This window comes from Plecotus auritus (genome assembly GCF_963455305.1).
Source record: "Plecotus auritus genome assembly, chromosome: 9".
In the NCBI taxonomy this organism is placed as follows: Eukaryota; Metazoa; Chordata; class Mammalia; order Chiroptera; family Vespertilionidae; genus Plecotus; species Plecotus auritus.
In genome coordinates this window covers 25,385,240-25,413,149 of record NC_137783.1, presented here as the reverse complement: position 1 = coordinate 25,413,149, position 27,910 = coordinate 25,385,240, and the positions used below count along the sequence as shown (strand labels likewise).

Sequence of the window (27,910 nt, the reverse complement as noted above, 5' to 3'; positions counted from 1 at the left end):
GGAGAAAGAGACACACAGAGAGAGAAACATTGATGTGAGAGAGACACATCAATTGGTTGCCTCTGCACATGTCCCAACCAGGGCCAGGGATCGAGCCTACAAGGTGGTACATGACCTTGACCGCATTCAAACCCAGGACCCTTCAGTATGTAGTAGACTTGAACTCACGTAATCGTTGTATCCTGTAATGCTATAATTATGCATAAATGGTACAGTTACTGGAAGCAATAATCCTGGTTTAAAAAATCAAATGGCTTTGTGTACATGTAACATAATTTTACCGGATGTATTTTGTATTTTCTAGCTAGTGCAAATTATCATAAACACAACACACCTGGAACAAGCTTGCAAATACCTTGAGGACTTTATAACTAACATTACAAATATTTCTCAAGAAACTGTTCATACCACAAGACTTTATGGACTTTCTACTTTTAAGGTATGTGAAAATCTGACCAGAGTTTTTATTTCAATCACTGTAAGCAGACTTTTAAAAATTAAAGACAATTTTTATTATATACATGATTCAATTATATCCCTAACACTTGAAAATTAGAGGTAATCATTGTCAGTAGTGAGCAGATTAATGTCAGTTCCCTTTTGGCATTTTAAACATCTAAATAATAAAGAGCTAATATGCAAATGGTCATGACGCCTTCATGTGTAACGACCCATCAGCAGGAGGCTGCATGCGCAGCAGGCGCAGGTGGGCAGGGACTTGCAGTGTCGGGGATTTGGGTGAGGCTTGCATCCCCACCCCCGGCGCGGGGCCCTGGGGATGTGACGCTCACGTCCCCGCCCCCGGTGCCAGGCCCGAGGATGTGAGGCTTGCGGAGGCCTACCTCTTTGGGGCGATGGATCGCAGGGCTCCCGCACTGTGACAGGGCACAGGCCAGGCTGGGGGACCACCCCCCCATAAGTGCATGAATTTTGTGCACTGGGCCACCAGTCTTATTAATATGGAGAAAAGTATATTGATTTTGTTTATGTTTTGAAGACTTTTAGTAGTGCTATATTAGTCTCACTGGATTTCCATTAATGTCTCACAGTCCAATAAATAATTTTTTAATGTAATGTGTATATGTATTCGTTTAGAAATTAAAAATGTAAGATGAATTAGTTAGGTGTAAGATTTGTTTTACATCCTTAATTGGCTCTGATGTGAAGAAAAAGAAGTATATTACATATTATTAAAGTCCTGCTTTTATATGAATGAAAAGATTTCTGTTTGTTTAATACCATGGGATATACTGAAAGATAAATTAATGGTTGTTTTAAACAGAATGGAAGATTAAATACTTCATTAATTTGTTTTATAAACTGTTTTAGATTGTATTGGTTTGGGGTCATATAGATGAGACACTGGAGTAGTCTTAAAATATAAATCTCTTTGCACTGAGTATTTTACTAAACGAATATAAACCACTTACTGATCCCTTATCTGTAAAATGTGCTTGCTAGTTTAACCGTACAGCCCTTTCTAAGTTTTCTATTAAAAAGCACTCTTATCTTTCTACTCTTGCTATATTATAAATTACCCAATTTATCTCCTAAAATTATGGTATAATCATTTACACTTTGAAAATTCAGTCTACTTGTATTTAGAAATACCTAATTAACAATAACCAGACTTTCAAAGTTCAGAAATGATGCTTGGTTCCTGAGATTATCTGCATGGCCCCCAAATCCTATCCTCCTTTGGTGATTCTTGAGCTCATGTAGTCATCCTGATCCAGAAAGCACAAATGCAGATAATAACTGAGTGAGCACTTTTGTAGAATTAGTTATTAAAACTGAAACAGAAGCTGGATAAAACAGACATTCATTTATCTAGGTAGGATAAGTACAGTGATTAAGGGCATTTACTCTGGAGTTAGACAGCTATATGACTTGGGCACATTTTTTAATTTTAATGATTCCTAGTTTTGTTATCTATAAAATTGGAGTAGCAATATACAGGATGTCCCAAAAATGTATATATACTTCTGCCAAAACCGGTTTGGCTCAGTGGATAGAGCGTCGGCCTGCGGACGGAAGGGTCCCAGGTTCGATTCCGGTCAAGGGCACGTACCTTGGTTGCGGGCACATTCCCAGTGGGAGGTGTGCAGGAGGCAGCTGATCAATGTTTCTCTCTCATCGATGTTTCTAGCTCTCTATCCCTCTCCCTTCCTCTCTGTAAAATATCAATAAAATATATATTAAAAAAAATGTATATATACTTTAACAGCTGATAACTCAATTTTGAAAATGAAATGTATTTTGATAAACACTGCCTTTATAACTATTTAAAGTATGTGTATACATTTTTTGGGACATCCTAAATTATCGACCTCATTCAATTGTTATGAGGATTAGAGGGGACACTTAGCACAGTTCCACTTGTTGTACATCGTCTATGCTCTGAGCATACTATTAGGTAATGAGAATGTAAAAATATATCCCTGCCCTTCAAGGAGCTCATAGGAGAAGCCTATATAATAAAAGCCTAATATGCTAAGTGTCTGGCCGACCAGTCGGACATCCAACCAATCAAAGCGTAATACGCTAATGATATATGCTAAGGCCGCTCAACCGCTCACTGTGATGTGCACTGATCACCAGAGGGTAGATAGTCAACCGCTCAACCAGTTGCTATGATGTGCACTGACCACCAGGGGGCAGACGCTCCAACCAGTAGGTGAACTTGCTGCTGTGGTCTGGCTGATTGGGACTGAGCGAGATGGGCCGGACACTCCCTGGAGCCCTCCCGGGGTCCCTTCCCAGCTGGCCAACCTCCCGTATCCCTCTCTGCCCCGATTGTGCACCTGTGGGGTCCCTTGGCCTGGCCTGCGCCCTCTCGCAATCCAGGACCCCTTGGGGGATGTCAGAGAGCAAGTTTCGGCCCGATTGCCCAGGGACCCCACTGGTGCATGAATTCTTGCATCAGGCCTCTAGTAAACTATAAAAAGATACTTGACGATATGGTGTGATAAGTACCATAAATTGGAGAACACTCCACAAGGTTTTGAACACTTATTTATCCAAGGACAAATTGATTCTTTGCTTTTATATCACATTTTATACAATCTTTCTTTTTCTTTATTGATCGCCATCCTTATGTCCACGTGTTACTCATAGGCTGTCAAGAAGGAATTCACTAAGGACTAGAGTTGTAAGCATATTTAACTGTTAACATTAAATTTAATAGGCTTACTCTGTACTCTGATTAAAACATGAATTGCCTTGACATCTGGTGCATCTAGGATTCTTCAAGCAATTTCCTTATCAGTATGACTCAAAGAACCAAAGATACTGCAACATGATATCTTAGACTGAGGGATCTTGGAACAACACTTCTCAGAATCTTCCTTTTGGGAGGGAATGTTTAGAAATGTTAGCTCTGGTCCATCATCCCAGTGTTTTCTTAAGTTGTAGATATTTGGTTGAAACTACAACTGCCATAGAATATTTCTCGGTTTTCTTGGAAATTCAGAAATCAAGTTGAACCTTTTTAAATAGTAGAGCATCCTAGTTCTTTTTGTTGTTTGTTTTATTTTCACATAGAACTCAGGAAACCTTTCTGTTCTGTGAGAACAAAACTGTTTCAAGCTCAGTATATGAAGGGAAAGTATTCTTCAGTTCTACCTTTGGTCTATTTCAAGAGGAATTTGTCATAACCTATGATATGAGGAAGCAATTCAACATCAGGAATTGTTAAATCAATATTAAAGTGAATTGCAGAGGGAGATGGGGACATTTTCATTCATAGTGAATAGTCAGTCTGTTGCCTCTTTCACAGAGAAGATTAAAGTACAGTCTTGATTGCAGACATTAGCATGGATTGCTTAGTTAACCTCTTAACCAAATGCTTCTCAGTCTAGTGACTCTACCAAACATATTCTTATTTAATTGCTTAATGATTATGGGAATAAGCACTTACAGGATCCTTTTACCTCTGCCTCCTTTTTGCTTCCCCTCCAAAAAGCACATGTGCACACACAAAGTGCTTGATTTATATCATATTTATCTTATGAAATATATAGATTATCTTGTAAATTTGCCTTTTCATGATGCTAAATCTATGAGTGATACAAAAGAGGTAAAGTAAGTAGTTTCTGCCCTCAAGCAGTACCGCAGCTTTTTAAAATTAATCTGGACCCACACTGAGAGCTATTCGAGACTAATACAAGACTTCTAACTGAAAAGATTTGCATCAGAATAGAGGGGGGAAACAGAAATACCATCCCCTTTTTAATCTGTGTAGTAGAGAAATGAACCCTTCTTTTTCTTTGGCATTAGAGCTCTTTAACTTTGCCCCAGGGAGCTTTTCCAACCTGACACTCTGAAGAGTCCTTTCCCTTTGAGTACTGGCAGTGATTACAGCTGTGAGAGCTAAGAAGGCATATGCTTCTGATTCTTTTTCTGGTTTGCCTTTTTCACACCTGTTGATTACTATTAACAAAGTTTTTTTTAGGACTATGATTAAAGTGACGGTAAATTGTCTTTAAGGACTTGAAATTCTCTTTCTATGAAGGTAGGGACATAGTACCTGTACTTTAAAAAAATGTTTTTCATTGAACTGTAATATATACATATGAACATGTATAATTTATAAAAGCACAGATCCAATGCATCCTCATCGGAATCTCAGCAAGTTATTTTGTGAATATCAACAAAGTAATTCTAAAGTTTATATGGAGAGGCAAAAGCCCCATAATAGCCAACACAGTACTGAAGAAGAAGAACCAAGTTGGAAGACTGATACTACCTGACTTTAAGATTTATTATAAAGACAGTGTGGTACTGGCCAAAAAATAGACACATAGATCAATGGGATTGGATAGAGCCCAGAAATAGACCCAAATAAATATATTTAACTGATCTTTGACAAAGCAACAAAGGCAGTACAATGGACCAAAGAGTCTTTACAACAAATGGTGCTGGAGCAACTGGGTATTCACATGCAAAGAAATGAATCTAGATACAGACCTTATACCATTCACAAAAATTAAGTCAAATTGGATCATAAACCTAGATGTAAAGTGCAAAATTATAAAATTCCAAGAAATTAACATTAGAGAAATCTGGATGACCTTGAGTTGCAATGACTTTTTAGCTACCACACCAAAGGCATGATCCGTGAGGGACATAATTATCAGTTGGATTTTGTTAAAATTACAAACTTGTTCTGCAAAAAGACATCATCAGAGAATAAGAGAACAAACTAAAGACTGGGGGGAAAATATTTGCAAGAGAATTATTTGTTGCCCTAACTGGCTCAGTGGATAGAGCGTCGGCCTGCGGACTGAAGGGTCCCAGGTTTGGTTCTGGTCAAGGGCACATGCCTGAAATCAATAAAAATATGTTAAAAAACACAAGAGAGTACTGCCAGCCAACAAGCAGTACTTTGAATAAATGACTAAAATATTAGACTAGTAAATGGTCTAATATCTGAATAAATGACTAAAATATTAGACCAAAGAAAAATATAAAACAAAATTTAGAGTTTAAGAAAACTTATTATCTGCTTCTATAAATATTTCTTGTTTGTTGTTATTTTGTCCCCTGTCAGGATGCCCGACATGCAGCAGAAGGAGAAATATATACCAAACTTAATCAAAAAATTGATGAATTTGTTCAGCTTGCTGATTATGACTGGACAATGTCTGAGCCAGATGGAAGAGCTAGTGGCTATTTAATGGATCTTATTAATTTTTTGAGAAGCATCTTTCAAGTGTTTACTCATTTGCCTGTAAGTATAAAATTTTTTCAAAAATTTATAATTTTGCTTACTGAAGTATATTTTAGAATTCAATTTTAGTTTGATGTTTACTTGTTTAAGTCAACTTCCCAGCTAGATTATATTTCTTCTTCCATTATTATATATTAATTTGTGAAGAATCCTAACTTACCCAATTGTTTGAAGTTTTAATTTGTTTTACTTTTTAACCAAAATATGACTCTCTTCCCATCAAAACCAAAATAAAACTGTGAAATTGACAGTGTAGACTTAAATAGAAATAAACTCTAATAGAAGTAGTTTTCATAAAAGTCAATGTTATCAATGGCTTTTCCAGTTAGAAAAGGCCAAGAAATTATTGGATATTTTTAGGCCAGAGATTAAAAGTAAAATAGGAACATTGTTCTATCCTGATATATAGTCATAGTTTATCTAAATCTTGAACAATCTATTGATGAAACATTAACCCCCAAAAAGCATATAACAGGGACATTTGAATGTGAATAAGCTGAAACATTGGGTTCTTCAGATGAGGAATACAAAGACCAGAGATTATTGTGGAATGAGCACGCTCTCTTTAGGTATATTCAAAAGTAATAGAACTGTTAAAATGTGAATGGAGTAGTTTTTGTACAAATAAAAGAATAAAAATCCTATCTAATAAAAGAGTAATATGCAAATTAACCATCACCCACAAGCCACGCCCACCAGCCAAGCAGGAGCGAGTATGTAAATTAACCCAACCAAGATGACTGCGGCCATGGAGCAGGAGGCTTGGGTTTCCCCGGCAATGGAGGAAGCCAAGCTTTCTGCACACCCTGGCAGGCCCAGGCCTCCACTCAAGGCTACAAAGTTTCAATTATAGAAGATAAATAAATTCCAGATACCAGGGCCTCCGTTTGGGTTGCCGGGGGACATGGCCAGCCTGCTAACCACCACAGGCCCCTCGCCCAGGCCGCCCCATGCCCCAAGGGAACCCCCACCCTGATCCGGGACACCCTTCAGGGCAAACCAGCTGGCCCCCACCTGTGCACCAGGCCTCTATCCTATCTAATAATCCTAATAGAACTGTTAAAATGTGAATGGAGTAGTTTTTGTACAAATAAAAGAATAAAAATCCTATCTAATAAAAGAGTAATATGCAAATTGACCATCACTCCAACACACAAGATGGCTGCCCCCATGTGGACACAAGATAGCCGCCACAAGTTGGGAGGGACCAGGCCTGCAAGGGAGGGCAGTTGTGGGCGATCAGGCCAGCAGGGGAGGGCATTTGGGAGGGACCAGGCCTGCAAGGGAGGGCATTTGGGGGTGACCAGGCTGGCAGAGGAGGGAAGTTGGGGGTGACCGGGCCTGCAGGGAAGGTCAGTTGGGGGGGACCAGGCCTGCAGGGGAGGGAAGTTAGGGGAAAACAGGCTGGCAGGGAAGCAGTTAGGCATCAATCATACTGGCAGGGGAGTGGTTAGGGGGTGATCAGGCTGGCAGGCAGAAGTGGTTAGGGGCAATCAGGAAGGCAGGCAGGCGAGCAGTCGGGAGCCAGCAGTCCTGAATTGTGAGAGGGATGTCCGACTGCTTAAACGGGTAGTTGGACATCCCTCGAGGGGTCCCAGATTGGAGAGGGTGCAGGCTGGGCTGAGGGACACACTCCCCCATGCATGAATTTCGTGCACCAGGCCTCTAGTAAAATAATAAAAAAATAGAAAAAAATTATATTGATCTTTTTATCTCATGATAAGATATAGCAGAATGCAAAAATAAAGTAATTTGAAACCTACCTAACTGCCTCCAACTGTTTCCCTTGTTTAAAATAGGGGAGTGGGGAGAGTTATTATCTTTTACTTTCCCTATTAGGAGTTGCTCCAAGGGCCAATTAGATTAGTTTAAGAAAGGTGTTACTAAAAAATATTTTAAAAGGATATCTTTTTTTAAAACACACACACACACACACACACACACACACACACACACATATATATATATATATATATATAATATATATATATATATATATATATATATATTAGAGACCCGGTATTAGAGACCCGGTGCACGAAATTGTGCACCAGTGGTGTCCCTCAGCTTGGCCTGCAGGATTGGGCCGAAATCGGCTCTCTGACATCCCTGGAGGGGTCCCTGAGGGACCCCACCAGTGTACGATCAGGGTCAGGGAGGGATGTGGGAGGTTGGCCAGCTGGGGAGGGACCACAGGAGGGCTCCAGGGCGGGTCTGGCCCATCTTGCTCAGTCTGGATTGGCTGGACCCCAGCAGCAAGCTAACCTACTGATAGGAGTATCTGCCCCCTGGTGGTCAGTGCACCTCATAGTGACTGATTGACCAGTTGACTGTCTGCTCCTTGGTGGTCAGTGCACATCATAGCAAGCGGTTGAGTGTCCTTAGCATATCATTAGCATATTATGCTTTGATTGTTTGAACAGACGACCAGACACTTAGCATATTAGGCTTTTATTATATAGGATATGTTTATTGATTTCAGAGAGGAAGGGAAAAAGAGAGAGATTGAAATATCAATAATGAAAGAGAATCATTGATTGGCTGCCTCCTGCATGACCCTACTGGGGGCCAAGCCTGCAACAGGTGCATGTACCATGACTGGGAATCAAAGCATGATCTCCTGGTTCATAAGTTGATGCTCAACCACTGAGCCATGCCAGCCGGGCTAAAAGAATATCTTAAAGGAGGTTATAATGGTGTAAGATTATAATGGTGGGTCTGTGCTAAACAACTTAGAGAAGTTTACTCAGGGATGACATATATTTAACTGCTGTCCTTGAGTTAAAAAGGGGAACTTTTATATATGTTTAATTTTTATATCAACTAATTTCTAAAAAGTGTTCCTCATGAAATATGCATTAAGTAATTGTTGAATTAATTTGAATTCATTTTATCAGTGTAAATCTCCATGCTTCTAGCCAAAAGCAATCCTCAGGAATAAATAGACGCTCTCTCAGTTGTTCGTTTACTGTCTTCTGACAGCTCCAGAGGCCTTTGTCTCTAATGTGTACCAGTTGCTCTCTGGATATTTTAGATCAGGCATAGCTGTTACCCTGGAACTTTCCTTCTCTACTCTCTGGGTTCTTTGGGTTTTTATTATCTCACTGGTTGGTTTTGTTGAACTGCCTCAATAACTTCCTCCAAAGAGGGAAGTTCACTATTTAAGTCCTTGCATATCCTAAAATACCTTCTTACACCCTCATGTTTGATTAATATTTTAGCTGGTTAGTATGTTGCAGATAGCAGGTGTTAGGCTCACATGTGTCTCATGATGTCTTCTCTGGTTTAAAGATATTGTAAGTATGAATCAAAGCTCAATGCACTTATCTTTGATTTAATATTCTGCATAAGATTTCACAAATGTCACTTTATTTCTAATAGTTTGACTTAACTCAGGTATGAATAAATAAGTACGTGGACAGGGAAAAAATAGTTTAGCTGATTATATAATTCTAGGTTGAAGAACTTTTACTCTGGTAATTTCCTTTGTATTCCTCTATTGTCTTTGGCCTCCACATTTTAGGATCTATTTTTGAATCCTTAACATTCTGAAGTGTCATAGGAACATGTGGGAGATAGCTTTTATTTCATTTACTTAGCTCTTCACTCAGTGGCCCCTTTCTTTAAAAAATTTTGTATCCTTTATACAGTACAGAGAATCCCCTTCTATTATTTTTGAGATAATTTTGTTCCCTCCATTTTTCTGTTCTCTCTTTCCTGAACTCTCATTAGTTAGATGTTAAAGTTCCCAGATTGGTCCTCTGTCTTTTATCCTTCCCTTCATTTCTTATTTATATTTTTTTCTTCTTTGTTTTGGGAGATTTTCTCAATTTTATTTTTCAGTTCTTCTGTAGACTATATTATTAATTATACTTTTAATTTCCAAGGAATTACTTCTGTTTTTAAGGATTTTTTTCATAGAATACTGTTTCTTTTTAAAAATAGATATGTTATCTTTCAGATATCCTTGAGTATTAGAGGTTTCTTAAAGACATTTTCTGTTTCTTGAATTATTTCTGTTATGTTCAAATAGGTTTTGAAAATTTTATTTTGCTCATTCTCTTTTAGTAAGGAAGTCCTTGAAAGCTTATATGGGTTTACTCTGCTACTGTGTAAATACCCTATTTTTAAAAAATATATAGATTTTTATTGATTTTGGAGAGGAAGGGAGAGGGAGAGAAAGAGAGAAAGAAACATCAATGATGAGAGAGAATCATTAATCATCTGCCTCCTGCATGCCCCACACTGGGGATTGAGCCCGCAACCCGGGCATGTGCCCTGATTGGGAATTGAACCATGATCTCCTGGTTCATAGGTTGACACTCAACCATTGAGCCACACCAGCTGGGCAATACTCTATTTTTTTTTTTTTTAATAGACTTTCCCTTGAGTAGCAATCTGGGAATTTTTTATATAAATTTTGGGGACATTTTTCCTAGAGTGAGCAGTGTGGAGCTAGCCACAGAATTGTGGTCTCCTCTCTTTGGGACCTACTTTATGGACGTGCTACTGTGCAGTTTAGGAAGGTCCTGCAGGTGACTTGGTGCTTCATTCTTATTGTCTTGAAATTCTTAATAATTCTTAAGCAGGAAACCCCACATTTTTACTTTGCACTGAATTCCACAAATTATGTCACTTTCCCTGCCTCTCTTTCCATTATCACCACACCATGCCAGGGAGGTATAAATGGAAACAATTAAAATGGTATTTTTTGCGCCTATAAACTAAATGTATGTATAGTATTCATGTACATACATACATACATACATACATATGCACACTTACAAATATCCTTTAACTTTATTCTTTAACAGCTATAGATTAAATAGACTAGATCTTTAGTGCAGGCTTTATAAGCAAAATACCATCTTGAACAGGAAGTTTGAGTACTAAAAAGCAAACAAAAATGTACCATCTGGCAGTTTTTGGCCAGATGGTGACAAAGAATTCATGTTTAGAAAGTTACTTGAGTTTTTGCAGAGAGGAACAGTACAGTTTTAGGAAAACAAATGGTATCTTCCCTTTAACCTGTGTTACACAATAGACTCTGCATCCAGTCCGAGTTATTTTCCGCCTCCCCCTGCATACCCATTTCACAGAGCATGTTAATCATATGTGTGCCTCTCACCAAATGAAGCCCTACTGGATTCTGGAGTCATCTTAAAAGTTTGAAATCCTTGAATGACAAAGGCCTACTACTCTGTACTATCTATATATATAAAAGCCTAAGTGACCATTGCGACAGGTCGACTGGTCGCTATGACGCTCACTGACCTTCAGGAGGCAGATGCTCAATGCAGGAGCTGCCCCTTGGTGGTCAGTGCGCTACCACAGCCAATCTCCCGCGGCCAGCTAACCTCCCCCAGGACTGGATGAGACAGCCCAATTGGCTCCAATCACTGGCCAGGCCAAGGGACCCCACGTGTGCACAAATTTGTGCACCAGGCCTCTAGTATTTATATATATGGCTGTGTTTATAATATATCAGCTACAAACCTACATGTATTAAGATAGAGTCATTTGGCTTGGGTGACATTTGTCCATTTTACTAATGATGTGGAAACCACCTATATTATCTAACCTGGGAACTTCTTTGCAAATTTTAAGTCATGCTTGGATTGCAAAATAGTACATTTTAATAATGATATAACCTTGATACTCTGAGTTGGATTCTTAGGTAAAGAAATGAAGATGACTGTGCTATATCACAAAGCTGCTGCTTTAATAATAGTTCCTGGAATGCTTCAGTTTTTCAACCTGAATTCTGTGGCTTGGCCATCTACTCAGTCACCACACAGGAAATTACATCTCTCTAATTTCCCTCGCTTTCTTTACATTTGCGCGTGAGAGAAATTATAGAGCCTTCATATTTTTAACAATTCCCTACTGAAACAGATGCCTGACTTCCACTCTGCTGTAATCAAGTAGGTTTAAGTGTTAGGAATAACCTCTGTCAGCTCGCAGTCAGCACAGACTAGCTTCCTCCTCCTCCTACTCGGCCACAGTGCATGCAGCTTTCACCATTCTATCTACATTTCTGATAGTATCAGTAGCCTGGAAGCAGAGGCATTTCTTCAAACCTTGACCTCTTCTAGACTTTTACTGCTCTGCTTGTCCCTGGCATTATCTTTCTGCCTATTAAAATTAGTTTGATGCTATCATGGGACTGCCGTGTCAGCAACAATACTTGTAGAAAGCTACGAATCTGGGCATTACATGTCATCTAAGACCATGTTCAAAAGGTTGCTTAAAACAAAACAAAACAAAACAAAACAAGACAGAAAAAGGCCATCAAAGTTGGATGAGCCTTTAGTTGGGATAAGGAAGTTTTTTTTAAAAAATAAATCTTTATTGTTCAGATTATTACAGTTGTTCCTCTCTTTTCCCCCTATAGCTCCCCTCCACCCGGTTCCCACCCCACCCTCTGCCCTTACACTCCCCCGCACTGTCCTCATCCATAGGTGTACGATTTTTGTCCAGTCTCTTCCCGTACCCCCCACACCCCTTTCCCCCCGAGAATTGTCAGTCCACTCCCTTTCTATGCCCCTGATTCTATTATATTCACCAGTTTATTCTGTTCATCAGATTTTTTATTCACTTGATTTTTAGATTCACTTGTTGATAGATATGTATTTGTTGTTCATAATTTTTATCTTTACCTTTTTCTTCTTCTTCCTCTTCTTAAAGAATACCTTTCAGCATTTTATATAATACTGGTTTGGCGATGATGAACTCCTTTAGCTTTTTCTTATCTGTGAAGCTCTTTATCTGCCCTTCAATTCTGAATGATAGCTTTGCTGGGTAGAGTAATCTTGGTTGTAGGTTCTTGCTATTCATCACTTTGAATATTTCTTGCCACTCCCTTCTGGCCTGCATAGTTTCTGTTGAGAAATCAGCTGACATTCGTATGGGTACTCCCTTGTAGGTAACAAACTGTTTTTCTCTTGCTGCTTTTAATATTCTCTCTTTGTCTTTTGCTCTTGGCATTTTAATTATGATGTGTCTGGGTGTGGTCCTCTTTGGATTCCTTTTGTTTGGAGTTCTCTGAGCTTCCTGAACTTGTAAGTCTATTTCTTTCACCAGGTCGGGGAAGTTTTCTGTCATTATTTCTTCAAATAAGTTTTCAATATCTTGCTCTCTCTCTTCTTCTGAATTATGGCACCCCCATAATTCAGATGTTGGTACGCTTGAAGTTGTCCCAGAGGCTTCTTACACTATCTTCATATTTTTGGATTCTTTTTTCTTTTTGCTTTTCCGGTTGGGTGTTTTTTGCTTCTTTGTATTTCAAATCTTTGACTTGATTCTTGCGATCCTCTAGTCTGCTGTTGGATCTCTGTATGTTACTTTTTATTTCAGTCAGCGTATGCTTAATTTCTAGTTGGTCCTTTTTATATCCTCGAGGGTCTCACTAAATTTATCGTCCGTTTCTAGAAAATTCTTGAAAAACCTTTTAACCATGGTTTTGAACTCTATATCCAGTAGTTTGCTTTCTTCCATTTCTGTTATTTGTGACCTCTTTCTTTGTCTCCGCATTTTGGCCGCTTCCCTGAGTTGATAGAGTGGCCTTGTGTGCTAGGTGTCCTATAGGGCCCAGTGGCTCAGCCTCCCCAGTTACCTGAGGTGGACACTCTTGGTGCACCCCTTTGTGGGCTGTGTGCACAGTCTTTTTTTTTTTTTTTAAATATATTTTATTGATTTTTTACAGAGAGGAAGGGAGAGGGATAGAGAGCTAGAAACATCGATGAGAGAGAAACATCGATCAGCTGCCTCCTGCACACCCCCTACTGGGGACGTGCCCGCAACCAAGGTACATGCCCTTGACCAGAATCGAACCTGGGACCTTTCAGTCCGCAGGCTGATGCTCTATCCACTGAGCCAGACCGGTTTTGGCTGTGTGCACAGTCTTGTTGTAGTTAAGCCTTGATTGTTGTTGGTATCACTGGGAGGAATTGACCTCCAGGCCAATTGGCTGTGAGGATCAGTTGTGTCTACCCTGGGAAAACTTCTGTGCTGGAGACACCCTTATGGGGCAGGACTTGCTTCAGTGGGGCTTTGGTGCTCACTGAGTCTGCCCCCTGAGTGTGTCCCTTATGGATCTGAGGAGTTGTAATCTGGATGGTCCCACTCTGACCACTGGGTACACTGGCTCTTGGATCTCCAAGTAGGTGCAAATTTAGCTCTGCCTGAGGCCATCCAGCAGGAGCTACGGAGAGATCTGCAGATTCCTCTTCTTTGTTTGGGGTTTGGAGGTCCCCAGATGAGGCCCAGCTGTGACACAATGCAAGCTGCTGTGGAGCCTTGGGCCTTTTGGAAGTTCTGGGGCTCTCTGACCCAGCTGCAGTTTGTTAGGTAATTTTAGATTGCAAAGGGCCAGGCCATTCATATGCAAAAGCCTCTGCGCACAGCTGGGATGGGGTTGTAAATTAGGTGGCGCGGGATCTCAGCGAATCAATAGGGCGGAGCAAACAGCAATGGCTGACCTTCAGCCCTGCCCTAAGAGGCCCCAGGGTCTCAGTGTCCTGCGGTAATCACTGCAAGCACCTCTGAGAAAAAGCCGCCTTCGTGTTCCGGCCCAATGCCAGACAACCCAGTTTCCCCCCCGCCCCGTACAAGTCTGGGTCCCCAGAGTCTCGCCTGGAACTGGAGTTCAGAGCAGTTGGGAGCTTGTGTCTCCCTCCTGATTGAAAAAGACAACCGAGTCCTCAGTTGCCAGCCCTTTCCGTGTGTGCACGCACGCGTGCACGCCTCTGAACCTCCGTACTTCCGCACCTCCTCTGAGTCTCAGTGTGCTTTTCTCTTCCCTTCTAATTGTAGAATTTCCACTCAGCCAGCCTTCCTGTGGTTCTGGATGATGTCTGTTTTGTCTTTTAGTTGTAGCTTTGAAGTGGTTGTGCAAGGCAGCAAGTTCAGGTGTTATATGCCACCATCTTGGTTTCTCTTCTAATTGGGATAAGGAAGTTTTGAGTGAAATAAAAATATGCCATAAATTACAGGTGTCCTGAGTTTTTCCCAGTTTGTAGAATTTCCTAACTTGAGGATAGTAACTGAATTCTGTGTAAGCTGTGTGTGTGTGTCCGTGTCCCCATCTCCTTATGATTAGAAATTGTTAGGAGGAGAAAAGCTTAAGAAGAGAGAATTCATAATTGTGGGGATTGTGGTTAACTCATGTGGTAACCAGTTTTTGTGGGGCTATAGCTATTTAGATAGAAACAGAATTGAGAGCATGAGAGGAATATAGAAGTGCAAAAAAATATTTTGGGCCAAAACCGGTTTGGCTCAGTGGATGGAGCGTTGGCCTGCAGACTGAAGGGTCCCGGGTTCAATTCCGGTCAAGGGCATGTACCTTGGTTGCGGGCATATCCCCAGTGGGAGGTGTGCAGGAGGCAGCTGATCGATGTTTCTCTCTCATTGCTGTTTCTAGCTCTCTATCCCACTCCCTTCCTCTCTGTAAAATATCAATAAAATATATTTAAAAAAAATATTTTGGAGAATTTTGGGGATGTTAGAGTGAGTATATTTTGATAAGCCTATGAATGTTTTTGGCATAATTTCAAAAATCTGTCTTCAAGATGGTGTTAAGGTTATTATTAATACTCACTAAAGGAATTCATCTTGATATTTAAACCTTATAACTCATCCATTCTCTATTATTGGGAATCTGAGACATTTCAGTGTCATACAGAGTGTTCAGCCAGAAAATAGATTAAAACCTATCTTACTATATAGAGGAATTTTTGTGCATTTTTTAAAGCATCATGGGGAAACTTTCATGTTTTATACTAATGTTTTAGGTATGTTTTTCCCCCCCCTGATTTAATAACATTCTTTCCATTGGAGCAAAATCTAGTTTAATACAGTAAAACTTTAGATTAGTGGTTCTTATATAAAATAGAAGGAAGAATAATAGATTTTTTAAATTAATGTCTACTTTTTAAATGGGCATCTTTTTTCATATTTCATTTGAGAATTTGTTTCTAATTTTAGTGTTTACTCCACATTTGATGAAAGTCCTCACTCTTTCAGTCTGTGTGTTTTCAAAGAACATAAATTGTGGCTCTTTAGGAGACTGATTCATTAAAATACTTTCCTTCCTCTTTTGCCTTCCTTCTGAAAGACTATTTTACAATCTCATAACTAAATTTATATAGCAAACTGAGAGGCAGTGCGTTTGAATACTGTAGTATTTTATTGCTTTAAGTTAAATAACTTTAGACAGCCATACAAAATCAGAATTAATAAATTCACTTACCATTGTTAGATTTAATTTTCAAATTGATCACAATTTAATTTAGTTTTCCCACTATTTTCTGGCAAGAATTACATAACCTTTTAAAACAAAACCTGCTATCAATTTAAAGAATAATAAATACAGCAGAATATTTCCAAGTCTATATATTCCTTTTTACTTAAATAAAAAAGTAGTTTATTGTGCGAAGTTGACCTTTTATAGGGATATAAAGGAAAATGGGCTCTCTTGGGATCATTAAGGAAAGTAGAACAATACAGAATGGTTTGTGATTTCAAGAGCATGTTTTTATCTTAAATATACTTGAGAGAATGAAAGCAGTATTGAAAAATGCTTTTAAATAATTACTGTTGAAATCATACCTTTTTTATTAGATCTTTGAAATAAGAGAATGGTGAGACAGAAATGAAAGCTTCAATGAAAATTTAAGTGTGTCAAATTAGTTTTTAACCATTCTACATTTCTCCTACTATTATATTGGAGTAGATCTATCAAAACATTACTTTGAAACTAAAACAGTTGAGTCATAATTAATAAAATGTGTTGTATTTTTGTTATCATGTCATTTTATGATATTTCAAAGGAAACAGTATCTTTAGCTTAATCTATAATAGTAAATTATTTTGGAAATTTGGCTTGACATACAAGCAGATGTGTTTTCTTGATTCCTTTTAAACTGAAGGTTGGTGGTTTGTGGTTTATTGTTCCTGTGATTGGCATTAAAAGCCCTATTTCACAGCTTGCAGCGAGGGACTATTGGGTAAAGAGTGGCTGTGTTCCACAAACTAAATTCAAAAAGTGTCAATCAAGGTCTCACATAGGTTACTTAGAGAATGAGTTTTCTTACTGATTTCACCAAATGTCGCCTCATGCTGTCTTTGATTGGCACAGCCTGGCAGGGAGGATGGATGAATCTGTCACCGACTGGTTAATTGTGTTGCTGGTCTCAGTCTGACATCAGGTCTTTGACTCTTAAGTGGCTCAATACAAAACAAATTAGCAGATTGTAGTCATATTTCTCATTCTATATGCTTTGACTTTGTTGAATGCAGTCCATAAATCATATTGACTGACACACAAGTAAATGATGAAAGCTGCTTTTGAGACATGGATCTAGAAAGCAGCACTGTGAAGGTGCCATGGAAGGATGCATATGGTTGACCCTCTGGGAATTTCCTAGGAGCCAAATGTCTCTTTACCACAATTGTTCTGAAAAGAAAAGCTTTTGGGTAATGCAAAAAGGCTCTAATATGTCAGCAGATTCTCTTTTACAAGTTCCTTTGAAATATAAGAAGTTTGTCTAAGGGTGTTCTCTCTTTACAAGTTGTTTTTCAGCAAAATGTTAGAGCTGGGTAAAAAAGTAGTTACCTTTAAAAGTTGGCAGGTGTTTTTACTTATTTATTGAACTTTGTGTTGTTAAAGGGAAAGAAAATGTTAGTAATAGTTGCAATTAATTTTTCAGATGAGAGCAGCAGAAATTTCTAGGTACTTGAAATTTGTTAAATGTGCTATATTTTCTCAGTCACTTCACTTAACTATTTTGGCTTTGTTTGTTATAATGTTTAAAACCAAAAACAGAGCATCTCTATTTCTAAAGGTAATTGTAAGACTATTTAGATCATTTTTGTCCTAGAATGATATATTAGTAAGAACATCAACAATAATAGCAATAATAGTGTTCAGAAAGGGGTGTTTTGATTATATCAAAGTATGCTAAGGGCTACAGGCATCAGAAATGAATTACCAAAGATATTTTTTGGGTGTGCAAAATATTTGGAAAATTAAAAATTTCTTATCTATATCTAAAAATAAGTATTAGGTGAAATGTAAGAATTTTGTTTACCTTTTATAATTAGGAAGTAGCCATTTTAAAAAACAATACATAATCTGTTAAAAAATTAAGAATCTGAGCCCTTGATATTAACTTCCATTTTGAGCTATGCAAAGGATGAATTTATTTCATTTGAGAACAATAAGTCTCTACTTAATATGCATAATTAAAGAAATTTAATGTAGAATTTTATTAATGCATATGTGATTTAAACAAAGGCTAAATTCGTGTGTGTGCATGTGTGTGTTTGTGTTTTCATTACCTCTTTCCACTAGATTTATAGATTAGCCTGTATTTCTGTACTTTTACCATCATTTTTGGCTCCAGTACTATTGCTTTATAGTCATTTGTAGCATCTAAACTCATGTTAAATTTTAAAGATCACCTTAAAATAATACCACTTACATTGTGCAGTGTGTTTGCTTATGAGATGAATATAACAGTAATTTTGTTTTGGCAATTTATTAATCTGCTTTTGTAGTTAGTATATTATAATAGCAACATAAGTAGGACATGGAGCTGATTTAATAGAGAAGTACATTAAACTAAAATGCACTAGTTGTTCCATTATGTCAAAATGACATTTCCATTAAGTATTCTTGAGCCTATTACATTGTAATTAAATTACATGGCATTGATTTCTCCTTTTCTACTCCTCCCCACCCCCCATTCATATTGATATTATTCTGCTTTGGGAATGGAGCTGCATGTCTCCCAGATTAATTCCTCTTGGGTTTGAGGGATCTGGAAGCATGCTGGGTTTTGCATTGTTTGTTACATTCCTTTTTGACAGTTCATCAGTATCTGTCAAATATATTGTTTGCGTCGGCTTTAATCCCTAAAGTTTTTGATTGAGAAATTGACGTTCCATTTCAGATACGCAGTTTTTCACTGTGCATAATGTCTAAATGCTAAATACTCATTCATAAAAGTTGCTTGTTTCTCATCTGACTTTAAATGTGTAACTTGAACAACTGTAGTTCTAGTAAATATCACAAAGATATATTTATGTTATTTCTTTTCTAACACATCAACTCTATGTAAATATTTTTGTACAAATATATTGTAGCTTATATGTTTGGGAGATATTTTGTAGCTAAAGCGTTTTTGTGATAAGTTGTAAAAAATAATTATTAAATATCACTGAGTAAATATTAGTTAATGCAAATGAAGCAAAACTTGATACATCTTCCAGAAGTCATTATTTCCAACCATATTTATAGTCTTTGAATCTTATTTTGGGAATTGGTCCACCACCAAATCACATAAATGTAGGTAGGTTGAAGATAGCCATTTTAGGAGCAGTATTACACTAGAAAACTTTGAGTCTCTACATTATTTTAAGCTTCTAGTTGAAATATAAAGCCTGTTCAAAGAAACAATTTATACTAAAAGTGACATTGTATTGTGATTCAGCTATGTAATCTAAAGGCTAAACATTTAAAATTATCATTTTTAAAGTCATTTTGAGAAAATAGAGCCTTAATTAAAGCTATCAATGAAAGTTCATGTAGTGTTTTAGCAACTTATTTTAGTAGAAACTTTCCTAATGCTTTGTATATTTAATGAAAGAAAACCACAAGTACTTGTAGTTTTACTTAACTACATATTTCTAAATTATCAGATGATTTTGAAACTTACTTTTTAAACCTAAATGTGGATCTGTAGATGATTTTGACGTCTTTTATTTCCCGATAATTGAAACTATAGTCCAAACTAATGTTGTGATTAGGACTTATGACAAAGTATATTTTTAACTTAGTTAAAATGATAATAACTTAAATTACACTGTTTATTAATTTCCTTTATTCTGGCATGGTTAATTAGGTAAAGAAGAGCTTAAAGAGCGTGATATAAATAAAATGTCTGTCAATATAAGTTAATTTTATGTCATAAGTATCATATTTTAATGTGTTTTAAAATACTTGAGACATTTCAAGAGATCTGAAATAATTTTTTACTTGTATTTTAATTTTCCTATGTGGAGTAAGAGTTTTAATGATATTTATGTCCTGAGAAGGATAGGTGAACAAAAATACTAATTTTAATTCCAATGCTAAAAGGCATAGCCACTCCAAATGCAGAAACAGAAAGACCAGTAGTCGCTCTTATACCCCCCAAAAAGGAACAAAAGAATGCCAGGTACACAATATTTCTGATACTTTATGTGATATTTCTGTTTGTTTCTTTATTTGCTTATATTTTGGTTTGGATATTTGTTTTAAACAGGGGAAAGTTGCCCAGACCGCTTGCATGTCAGCCTGCCAGCATCTGTCAACATCCTTAATGCAGATGTTACTGGACAGTGAGTTAAAACAGATAAGCATGGGAGCCATTCAGCAATTTAACTTAGATGTCATACAATGTGAATGTAAGTACCTTGTTGGTTAAATCTCATGCATTTCTAGGAATCTACTTTTAAATTATATGAAACCAAGGGCCTATAGTAGGATAGTTCAGAAAGGAGGGACAAGGCCTGATTGAGCTAACCTTCAGCAGCCTTAGACGCAGCTTCCTTCCAGGAAGAGAAAACTCTTCCAGCTTCACTTTTAGGGCCTCGAGAGAGAGAGAGGCACTGGAATGGCAGTCCAGACAGGGATCATTACATAGATGATTCTGTTTCCCCCTTATTCCTTCTTCTGGTCATTCTTGCCAGGACTCTCCAAATGTTAGTCACAAATGAATAAAATTATTCTAAGTTTGCCATTCTTACTTTCCCTGTAAGTAACTTTTTAGATAGTTGCTAGAAGTATGATCTTAGGACTCTGTGTTCCAAATGAAGCTTCTTTTATATTCTGAATGTTTTGTTCTCTTCCCCAAAGAATTTCTCAAGCCTTTACCATTGCCATTGTTTTCCACTTTGTTTTCTTTAGGTAATGAGGTTGGCATATTCCATAATCTAATGTTGACATTAGCCAGTTGGCTTCATAACCAGTTATGCTATTTGGTTATTAGCCTTGCCATATATGCTTCTGGATGCGATAAAACCTACATTAAATTAAATGCAGGGAATGAGCATACAGAGCAGTGTTTAAGCAGCACTTTCAAATAAATGGTACACTGATTAAATGATGAAAATCCCTGGTTGAAGGTTCAGTCAGGCACCATTGTTAATAAGTTGAAAATCAGTGGGGCACAAGAAGGGTTATAAACTATTTCTCTGAGGCAAGCTTTGCAATAATATATTCTGTGTGAAATACATTAAAAAATTAAATGTCAGCAGATTGCAACTGAAGCAAAAGTAACAGATTTTGTTTCAAACAAATATAAAATATTTGCGCATTCTTCTAGAAAAAGCCATAATTAATATTAAAAAGAAGAAGTATGTAAGCTCTTTGATCAAGATCAGTTGTTTATCTGTCACATACACACACACACACAAATAAATTCAAAGATTTTGAAAACCTATTTTTTTAAAAGAGAGAGATCCTTATCAAAAAGCAAAAGAAAGATAGTCTTTCCCTAGGGAATAGGGAGGATTCATTTCCTTTCCTAAAAAGCATTCATAATTTTTTGTAATTAAAAAACCTTTATGATATTTATTTTTCAAAATAAAACTATTATTTACAAAATGATATTTATTTTGCATTTACAAAAAAAACATTTTTGACAAGTTTCCAAGCTCCAAGTCATTTTTATTATTCTATTCTACAAATGATTTAAAACTAATTTCCTAAAGTTCATTAAAAGTTGTCCATGAGATCATTCCTGTATGACATTGCTCATATAAACATCTTATAGAAATACTGCTTGAGGCATTTTGTATTATTACATCTTTAATGTGGATTTGAATAATTAGGTGGTTGAACCGTTTATTGGCATTAGGTTGTGTCTTCTCAGTTATAGTAGGTTCTCGGGTTACGTCCGAGATCCGTTCCTGCGGCGTGATGTATCGTGATTTTCGCTGTAAGTGGGAACCCACCTACATAAGCACCTACGTCCCTCACATGGAGCACATACACAGCAGTAATGAAGTGAAACAGTAAAAACAAAAATTTTTTTTTTAAATATATTTTATTGATATTTCACAGAAAGGAAGGGAGAGGGATAGAGAGCTAGAAACATTGATGAGAGAGAAACATCGATCAGCTGCCTCCTGCACACCTCCCACTGAGGATGTGCCCGCAACCAAGGTACATGCCCTTGACCGGAATCGAACCCGGGACCTTTCAGTCCGCAGGCCGACGCTCTATCCATTGAGCCAAACCGGTTTCGGCAAAAAATTTAAAAGATAACAATTCCTGACCATTACTTGTGGTAAATAAATAATAAAAAACAAAGCACAGGAGGATCCAACATGGCGGCATAGGTAAACACCTAAACTGCTGCCTTGCACAACAATTTCAAAACTACAACTAAAAGACAAAACGTCTATCACGCAGAACCACAGGAAAGCTGACTGAGTGGAAGTTCTACAACTAGAAGGAAAGAGCAAACAGCATTGAGCGGTGCACAAGCGCTGAAAAGCTGAGGTACAGAGGCGTGCGAATCGGGCTGGCGGTGGGTGACTGGGAGCACTGCTTTTTTCAACCTGAAAGGAGACAAGCTCCCGATTACTCCAAACTCCAGTTTCTGGGGAGACGTGGGGGACCCAAACTCCTACGGGGAGAAGCTGGACGGTCTGCCATCGGGTCGGAAAGTGAGGGAGGCTTGCTTGCAGGGCTACACGCAGGACTAATTGTTTACTGTGCTGGGGCGCGGGACGTGGGGACACGGTCGGAGACTCAGAGCCAGCTAACTGGCAGCCATCGCTGTTTGCCACGCCCTAGCCTAGTGACTCCCTGAGACCCCGCCCCGCACAATCTACAAACTCACCCAAGCTCCAAGCAGCGGCTTTAGCATATGAATGGCCTGGCCTATCGCAGCTTAACCTAGCAAACTTGCAGCCTGGGTCAGACAGCTCCAAAACCTCCAAACCCCAAGCAAAGAGGAGAAAAACTGTAGTTCTTGCTGTAGCACCTGCTGGGTGGCCTCAGACAGTAGCTGACCTGCACCCCATTGGAGATCCAGAAGCCAGTGTACCTAGTGGTCAGTGTGAGACACCAGATTTCAACTCCTCGCATCCATAAGTGACACATTCAAGAGGCAGACTCAGTGAGCACCAAAGCCCCACTGAAACAAGTCCTGCACCATAAGCGTGTCTCCAGCGCAGCAGTTCTTCCATTATAGACACAGCGGGTCCTCACAGCCAACTGGCCTGGAGGTCAATTCCTCCCAGCGTACTAACAGCAATCAAGGCTTAACTACACCAAGACTTTGCACTCAGCCCACAAAGGGGTGTACCAAAGGCGTCCACCTCAGGTGATTGGGGAGGCTGAGCTACTGGCCCCTTATAGGTCACCTACCACACAAAGCCACTCCATCAACACAGGGAAGCAGCCAAAATGCGGAGACAAAGAAACATGTCACGAATGAGAGAAATGGAGGAAAGCAAACTAATGGACGACATAGAGTTCAGAACCACATTTATAAGGTTACTCAAGAATCTTCTAAAAACCGCCGAGAAACTTGATGAGACCTCTGAGGAGCTTAGTGAGACCTTCAAGGACCTTAATGAGAATGCCAAAAAAAATGGAAAAGGACCAGTCAGAAATTAAGCATACACTGTCTAAAATAAAGAATATACAGAAACTCAACTGTAGATCAACGTACCCCAAGAATCAAACCAAAGATCTGAAATATGAGAAAACAAAAAACACACAACCAGAAAAACAAACAAAAAAAAGAATCCAAAAATATGAAGATAGTGTAAGGAGCCTCTGGGACAACTTTAAGCGTACCAACAGCCGAATTTTTGGGGTGCCAGAAGAAGACAGAGAGCAAAATATTGAAAACCTATTAGAAGAAATAATGACAGAAAACTTTCCCTACCTGGTGAAAGAAATAGACTTACAAGTTCAGGAAGCGCACAGAACTCCGTACAAGAGGAATCCAAAGAGGACCACACCAAGACACATCATAATTAAAATGCCAAGGGCAAAAGACAAAGAGAGAATCTTGAAAGCAGCAAGAGAAAAACGGTTAGTTACCTACAAGGGAGCACCCATACGACTGTCAGCTGATTTCTCGGCAGAAACTATGCAGGCCAGAAGGGAGTGGCAAGAAATATTCAAAGTGATGAACAGCAAGAACCTACAACCAAGATTACTCTACCCAGCAAAGCTATCATTCAGAGTTGAAGGTCAGATAAAGAGCTTCACAGACAAGAAAAAGCTAAAGGAGTTCATCACCACCAAACCAGGATTACATGAAATGCTGAAGGGTATTCTTTAAGAAGAGGAAGAAGAAGAAAAAGGTAAAGATAAAAATTATGAACAACAAAATGACATCAAATACATACCTACCAACAAGTGAATCTAAAAATCAAGTGAATAAAAAATCTGAAGAACAGAATGGACTGGTGAATATAATAGAGTCAGGGACATGGAAAGGGAGTGGACTGACAAGTCTCAGGGGGAAGGGGGTGTGAGGGGTGCGGGAAGAGATTGGACAAAAATCTTACACCTATGGATGAAGACAGTGGCGGGGGGTAAGGGCATGGGGTGGGGTGGGGAATCAGGTGGAGGGGAGCTATGGGGGAAAAAAAAGAGGAACACCTGTAATAATCTGAACAATAAAGATTTATTTAAAAAAAAAAAAAGCGCATATATACATACGCCGAAATGACGGAACTTTTTTTTTTTTTATAAATAAATAGGAGATGGCGACGTAACCATGAAATGATATACGCCGAGTCCGACGTAACCCGAGGACCGTCTGTAAATGTTTTTGTCCAAAAATGGAAATTACTGTTTGGCTAGGCAACTTTAGCTATCTAGAACTTCTTTCTGTTCTCTTATCTCCCTCTGTGAAGGGCTAGGCCAGTAGTCAGCAAACTGCGGCTCGCGAGCCACATGCGGCTCACGAGCCGTGGTTTGCCGCTCTGTTGACTAATGAGTTTGCCAACCACTGGGCTAGTCTAACTATGTTTAGAGAAAGGCGCATAAAAAAGTCAATCTTTGCCTCTCTGTCCTGCCATAGGATAGCTTCTACCTTTTGTTACTTTGGGTGGAGTTACTGAGGGCTCCTTTTAAAATGCTTATGTTTTCTTAAAGGACAAATCTCTCTTTCTCTCTCTCTCTCTCTCTCTCTCTCTCTCTCTCTCTCTCTCTCTCTCTCTCTCTCTCTCATTCACACATACACACACACACACACACTCCTCTATCTACCTTGAAATCCTCTCTAAAATAACCCTACCAAGTAGTTGTCCAGATACTCTTTTTTTTTCCTTCAGTTACTCTTGAACATCCAATTTGGGGGATTAATTACTTTCAGAAAATGAGTCCATATACTACATCGCTCTTATTATTTCTTACATTGAGCCGAAATCACTTTCTCTAAACTCCTCTTGATGGAACTAGTTCTACTTTAGGGCTAGAGTCACCGTGAGTCCACATTCTGCCTTTGTGCAAATTAGAAAAGGGAAAAAGCCTCTAGAGTTTCCTCCTTTATATGAATTAGAAAAAGTTTACCCTTTTGCCCAACCAAGACACATGGCTTATCAAATGAAATGTGAGCTGGATTTCAGTCTTCCCTCTCCCTCTCTTCTCCGTAGCTGGGCAACCATGTGTAGTAATCAGTCTGACAACTATCGGTGGCAGTTCTGTTTAGAGTCATACAGGAAAACAAATCTTCATCACAAGCCCATGATATGAAAACTTCTATAGCCTTTTGAATCTTCTAAGAGGAAATCAAGAATTCCTCTTCTGTTCTCATGTGATATGATTTTAGATACAAAGCTCTTTGAACAAATTGGTTTGACTACCTTCTGTTTAAAGTCTGATACCTAAAGTTGAATACATGAATACTCAGGGGTGGGGGAACCAGTATAATATGAAATTAGACTATCAAATACATTGTTCTATATTCTGGACTTTATTAGTAGAGCCCAAACTGTTATCTTTTTTGGTTGCCAGAGCATACTCTCAAATCCTTCTAAAATCTCTGTATCTTTCGCTCCTTTTGTTATTGTTAAACTCTGTTTTTCTTATCCTATACTTTAAATTGCTTTTTGTTTTAGGATTTTAAGATTATCCTTATTAAATTTTATTTTAAGATTTGTCCCATAACTGGCCAATTGAGATCTTTTTATATCACAATTTAATATAATCTGCAGGTTTGTGCTCAAGCTTTTTACATCTTTAAGGTCATTAGCAAAATGTTGAATGAACCTGAGTGGCCCTCAAAACATGGCCCCAGGAGCAGCATCAGCAGCATCTGGGAACTTGTTAGAAAAGCAAATTCTCACCTGGCCAGTGTGGTTCAGTGGCTGAGCATCAACCCAGGAACCAACACCTGTTTGATTTCCAGACAGGGCACATGCCTAGGTTGCAGGCTGGATCCCCAGTAGGGGGCCATGTAGGAGGCCGCCAATCAATGTCTCTCTCTCATCGTTGATGTTTCTATCTCGCTATCCCTCTCCTTTCCTCTCTCTCTAAAAATCAATAAAAACATATTTTTTAAAAAAAGAAATGCAAATTCTGGGGCCCCACCTGCTGAATTGGGAATTCTGGGCACAGGACCCAAGCAATTTGTCTTTGAATAGGCCCACCTTCATATGTGATTCTGATGCACAATGACGTGTGAGAACCACATTACATTCATATTGACTTAGATCCATTATTCAGAATTTTATGGGTATATTAAGATTTTGTCAGCCAGTTACTAATTCCCTAATTGAATATAACTAATAGTTTTGCTTAGTTATGAGCAACTTTGTCAGATACCTTCCTGGCAGATAGGGATAATGACCATTGAATTTTCCTCATGTACCAGTATAATTAGTCTTTCAAAGAAGAAAATTATACTACTCTATTTCATAAATCCATATTGACTCATAGTAATTACTTTCTTTTCAGGAGGCTTAGAAACCATTACTTAAAAGTCTGTGACTGGTTCTTGGGATTAACATAAAATCCTACTAGCAAGAGATCCAGAGTTCAAGGAAGTCAGGTAGCATAGGGATCAGGAACTGGAGCCCATGAACCACCAAGATCCTGGGCAACTTCAGAAAGGTTTAAATCAAAGAATTTAAGCAATAGGGGGTGAGTATGAAATATAAGCATCAAAAATGACCTTGCCCTACCTAGCTGGTTTGGCTCAGTGGATAGAGTGCCGGCCTGCAGACTGAAGGATCTTGGGTTCGATTCCAGTCAAGGGCACATGCCTGGGATGGAGGCTCAATCCCCAGTAGGGGGCGTGCAGGAGGCCCCCGATCTGTGATTCTCTCTCATCATTAATGTTTCTATATCTCCCTTCTGATATCAATAAAAATATATTTTAAAAAAAGAATGACCTTTATTCTGAGTTATATTTCCTTATATTTGGTTTGATCAGAAAGCAGAATATTTATCTTTCCATCCTCTTACTTTGTAAAAACATTGTACATATATTTTTCAGGCCTCAGAATGTGAGTCCACAGGTAGAAACAAATAGCACATCTAGGCTGAAGTTGTCATTTTCCTTTGGATCTTTTTTAATGGTTATTTTTTAACCCATACTAGGTCAAACTTGATAAAATGTCTGAGTTCAGGAATGTAGAATCATATGAAATTATATAAAACTTTTCTTTAAAGTGCTTTCAAATTAGTCTTAACATAGTCTGAGCACATGTCAGGAAGTTAAGACCATGGTTTCAGTCCTGGCTCTGCCTACATTTGGGGCAAGTGGCTTTGGATAAACCATTCAACAATCTAGAGGCCTCTATTTTTCCTTGAAATATTGTAGTTGGAATTGGTAATTTTCAAGATATATCCTTGTTCTAAGATTCAGATGCAGCAAAATTTAAGGCAAAGGAGAGTGTGGAGTCATACATTAATGAATTCCTTCATATATGCTATGTGCTTGGTGCTTAGGACCTTTGCTGTTCAGGGTCCTAACCCTCTTGGGGCTTAAGCCCAGTGGGGAGGCAGTCATTAAATAATTGCAGTAATAAATATAATGGTAAATAAGTCTATAAAAGAAAAGTATATGGTACTGTGAGAAAGTATACGTAGCAGATCTAATTTAGATAAAAAGTTGTATAGTTTGAAAATATTAGGTAGAGCCTATGGATGAATGAATG

General features: G+C 38.4%; 1 protein-coding gene across 3 annotated transcripts in view; it reads left to right on the top strand.

Moving 5' to 3' along the window:
• The window catches only part of EXOC6 (exocyst complex component 6), a 141,075-nt gene that overhangs the window by 73,200 nt on the left and 39,965 nt on the right, over positions 1-27,910 (top strand). For all 3 annotated transcript variants that reach the window (XR_013959069.1, XM_080642157.1, XM_080642158.1), the window contains exons 17-19: positions 305-439; positions 5,552-5,731; positions 20,038-20,179. Coding sequence is in view for 2 of the 3 variants with exons in the window: in XM_080642157.1 (XP_080498283.1) it covers positions 305-439; positions 5,552-5,731; positions 20,038-20,179 (457 nt within the window). In the remaining variant the exon portion in view is untranslated. The remainder of the gene's footprint in view (positions 1-304; positions 440-5,551; positions 5,732-20,037; positions 20,180-27,910) is intronic.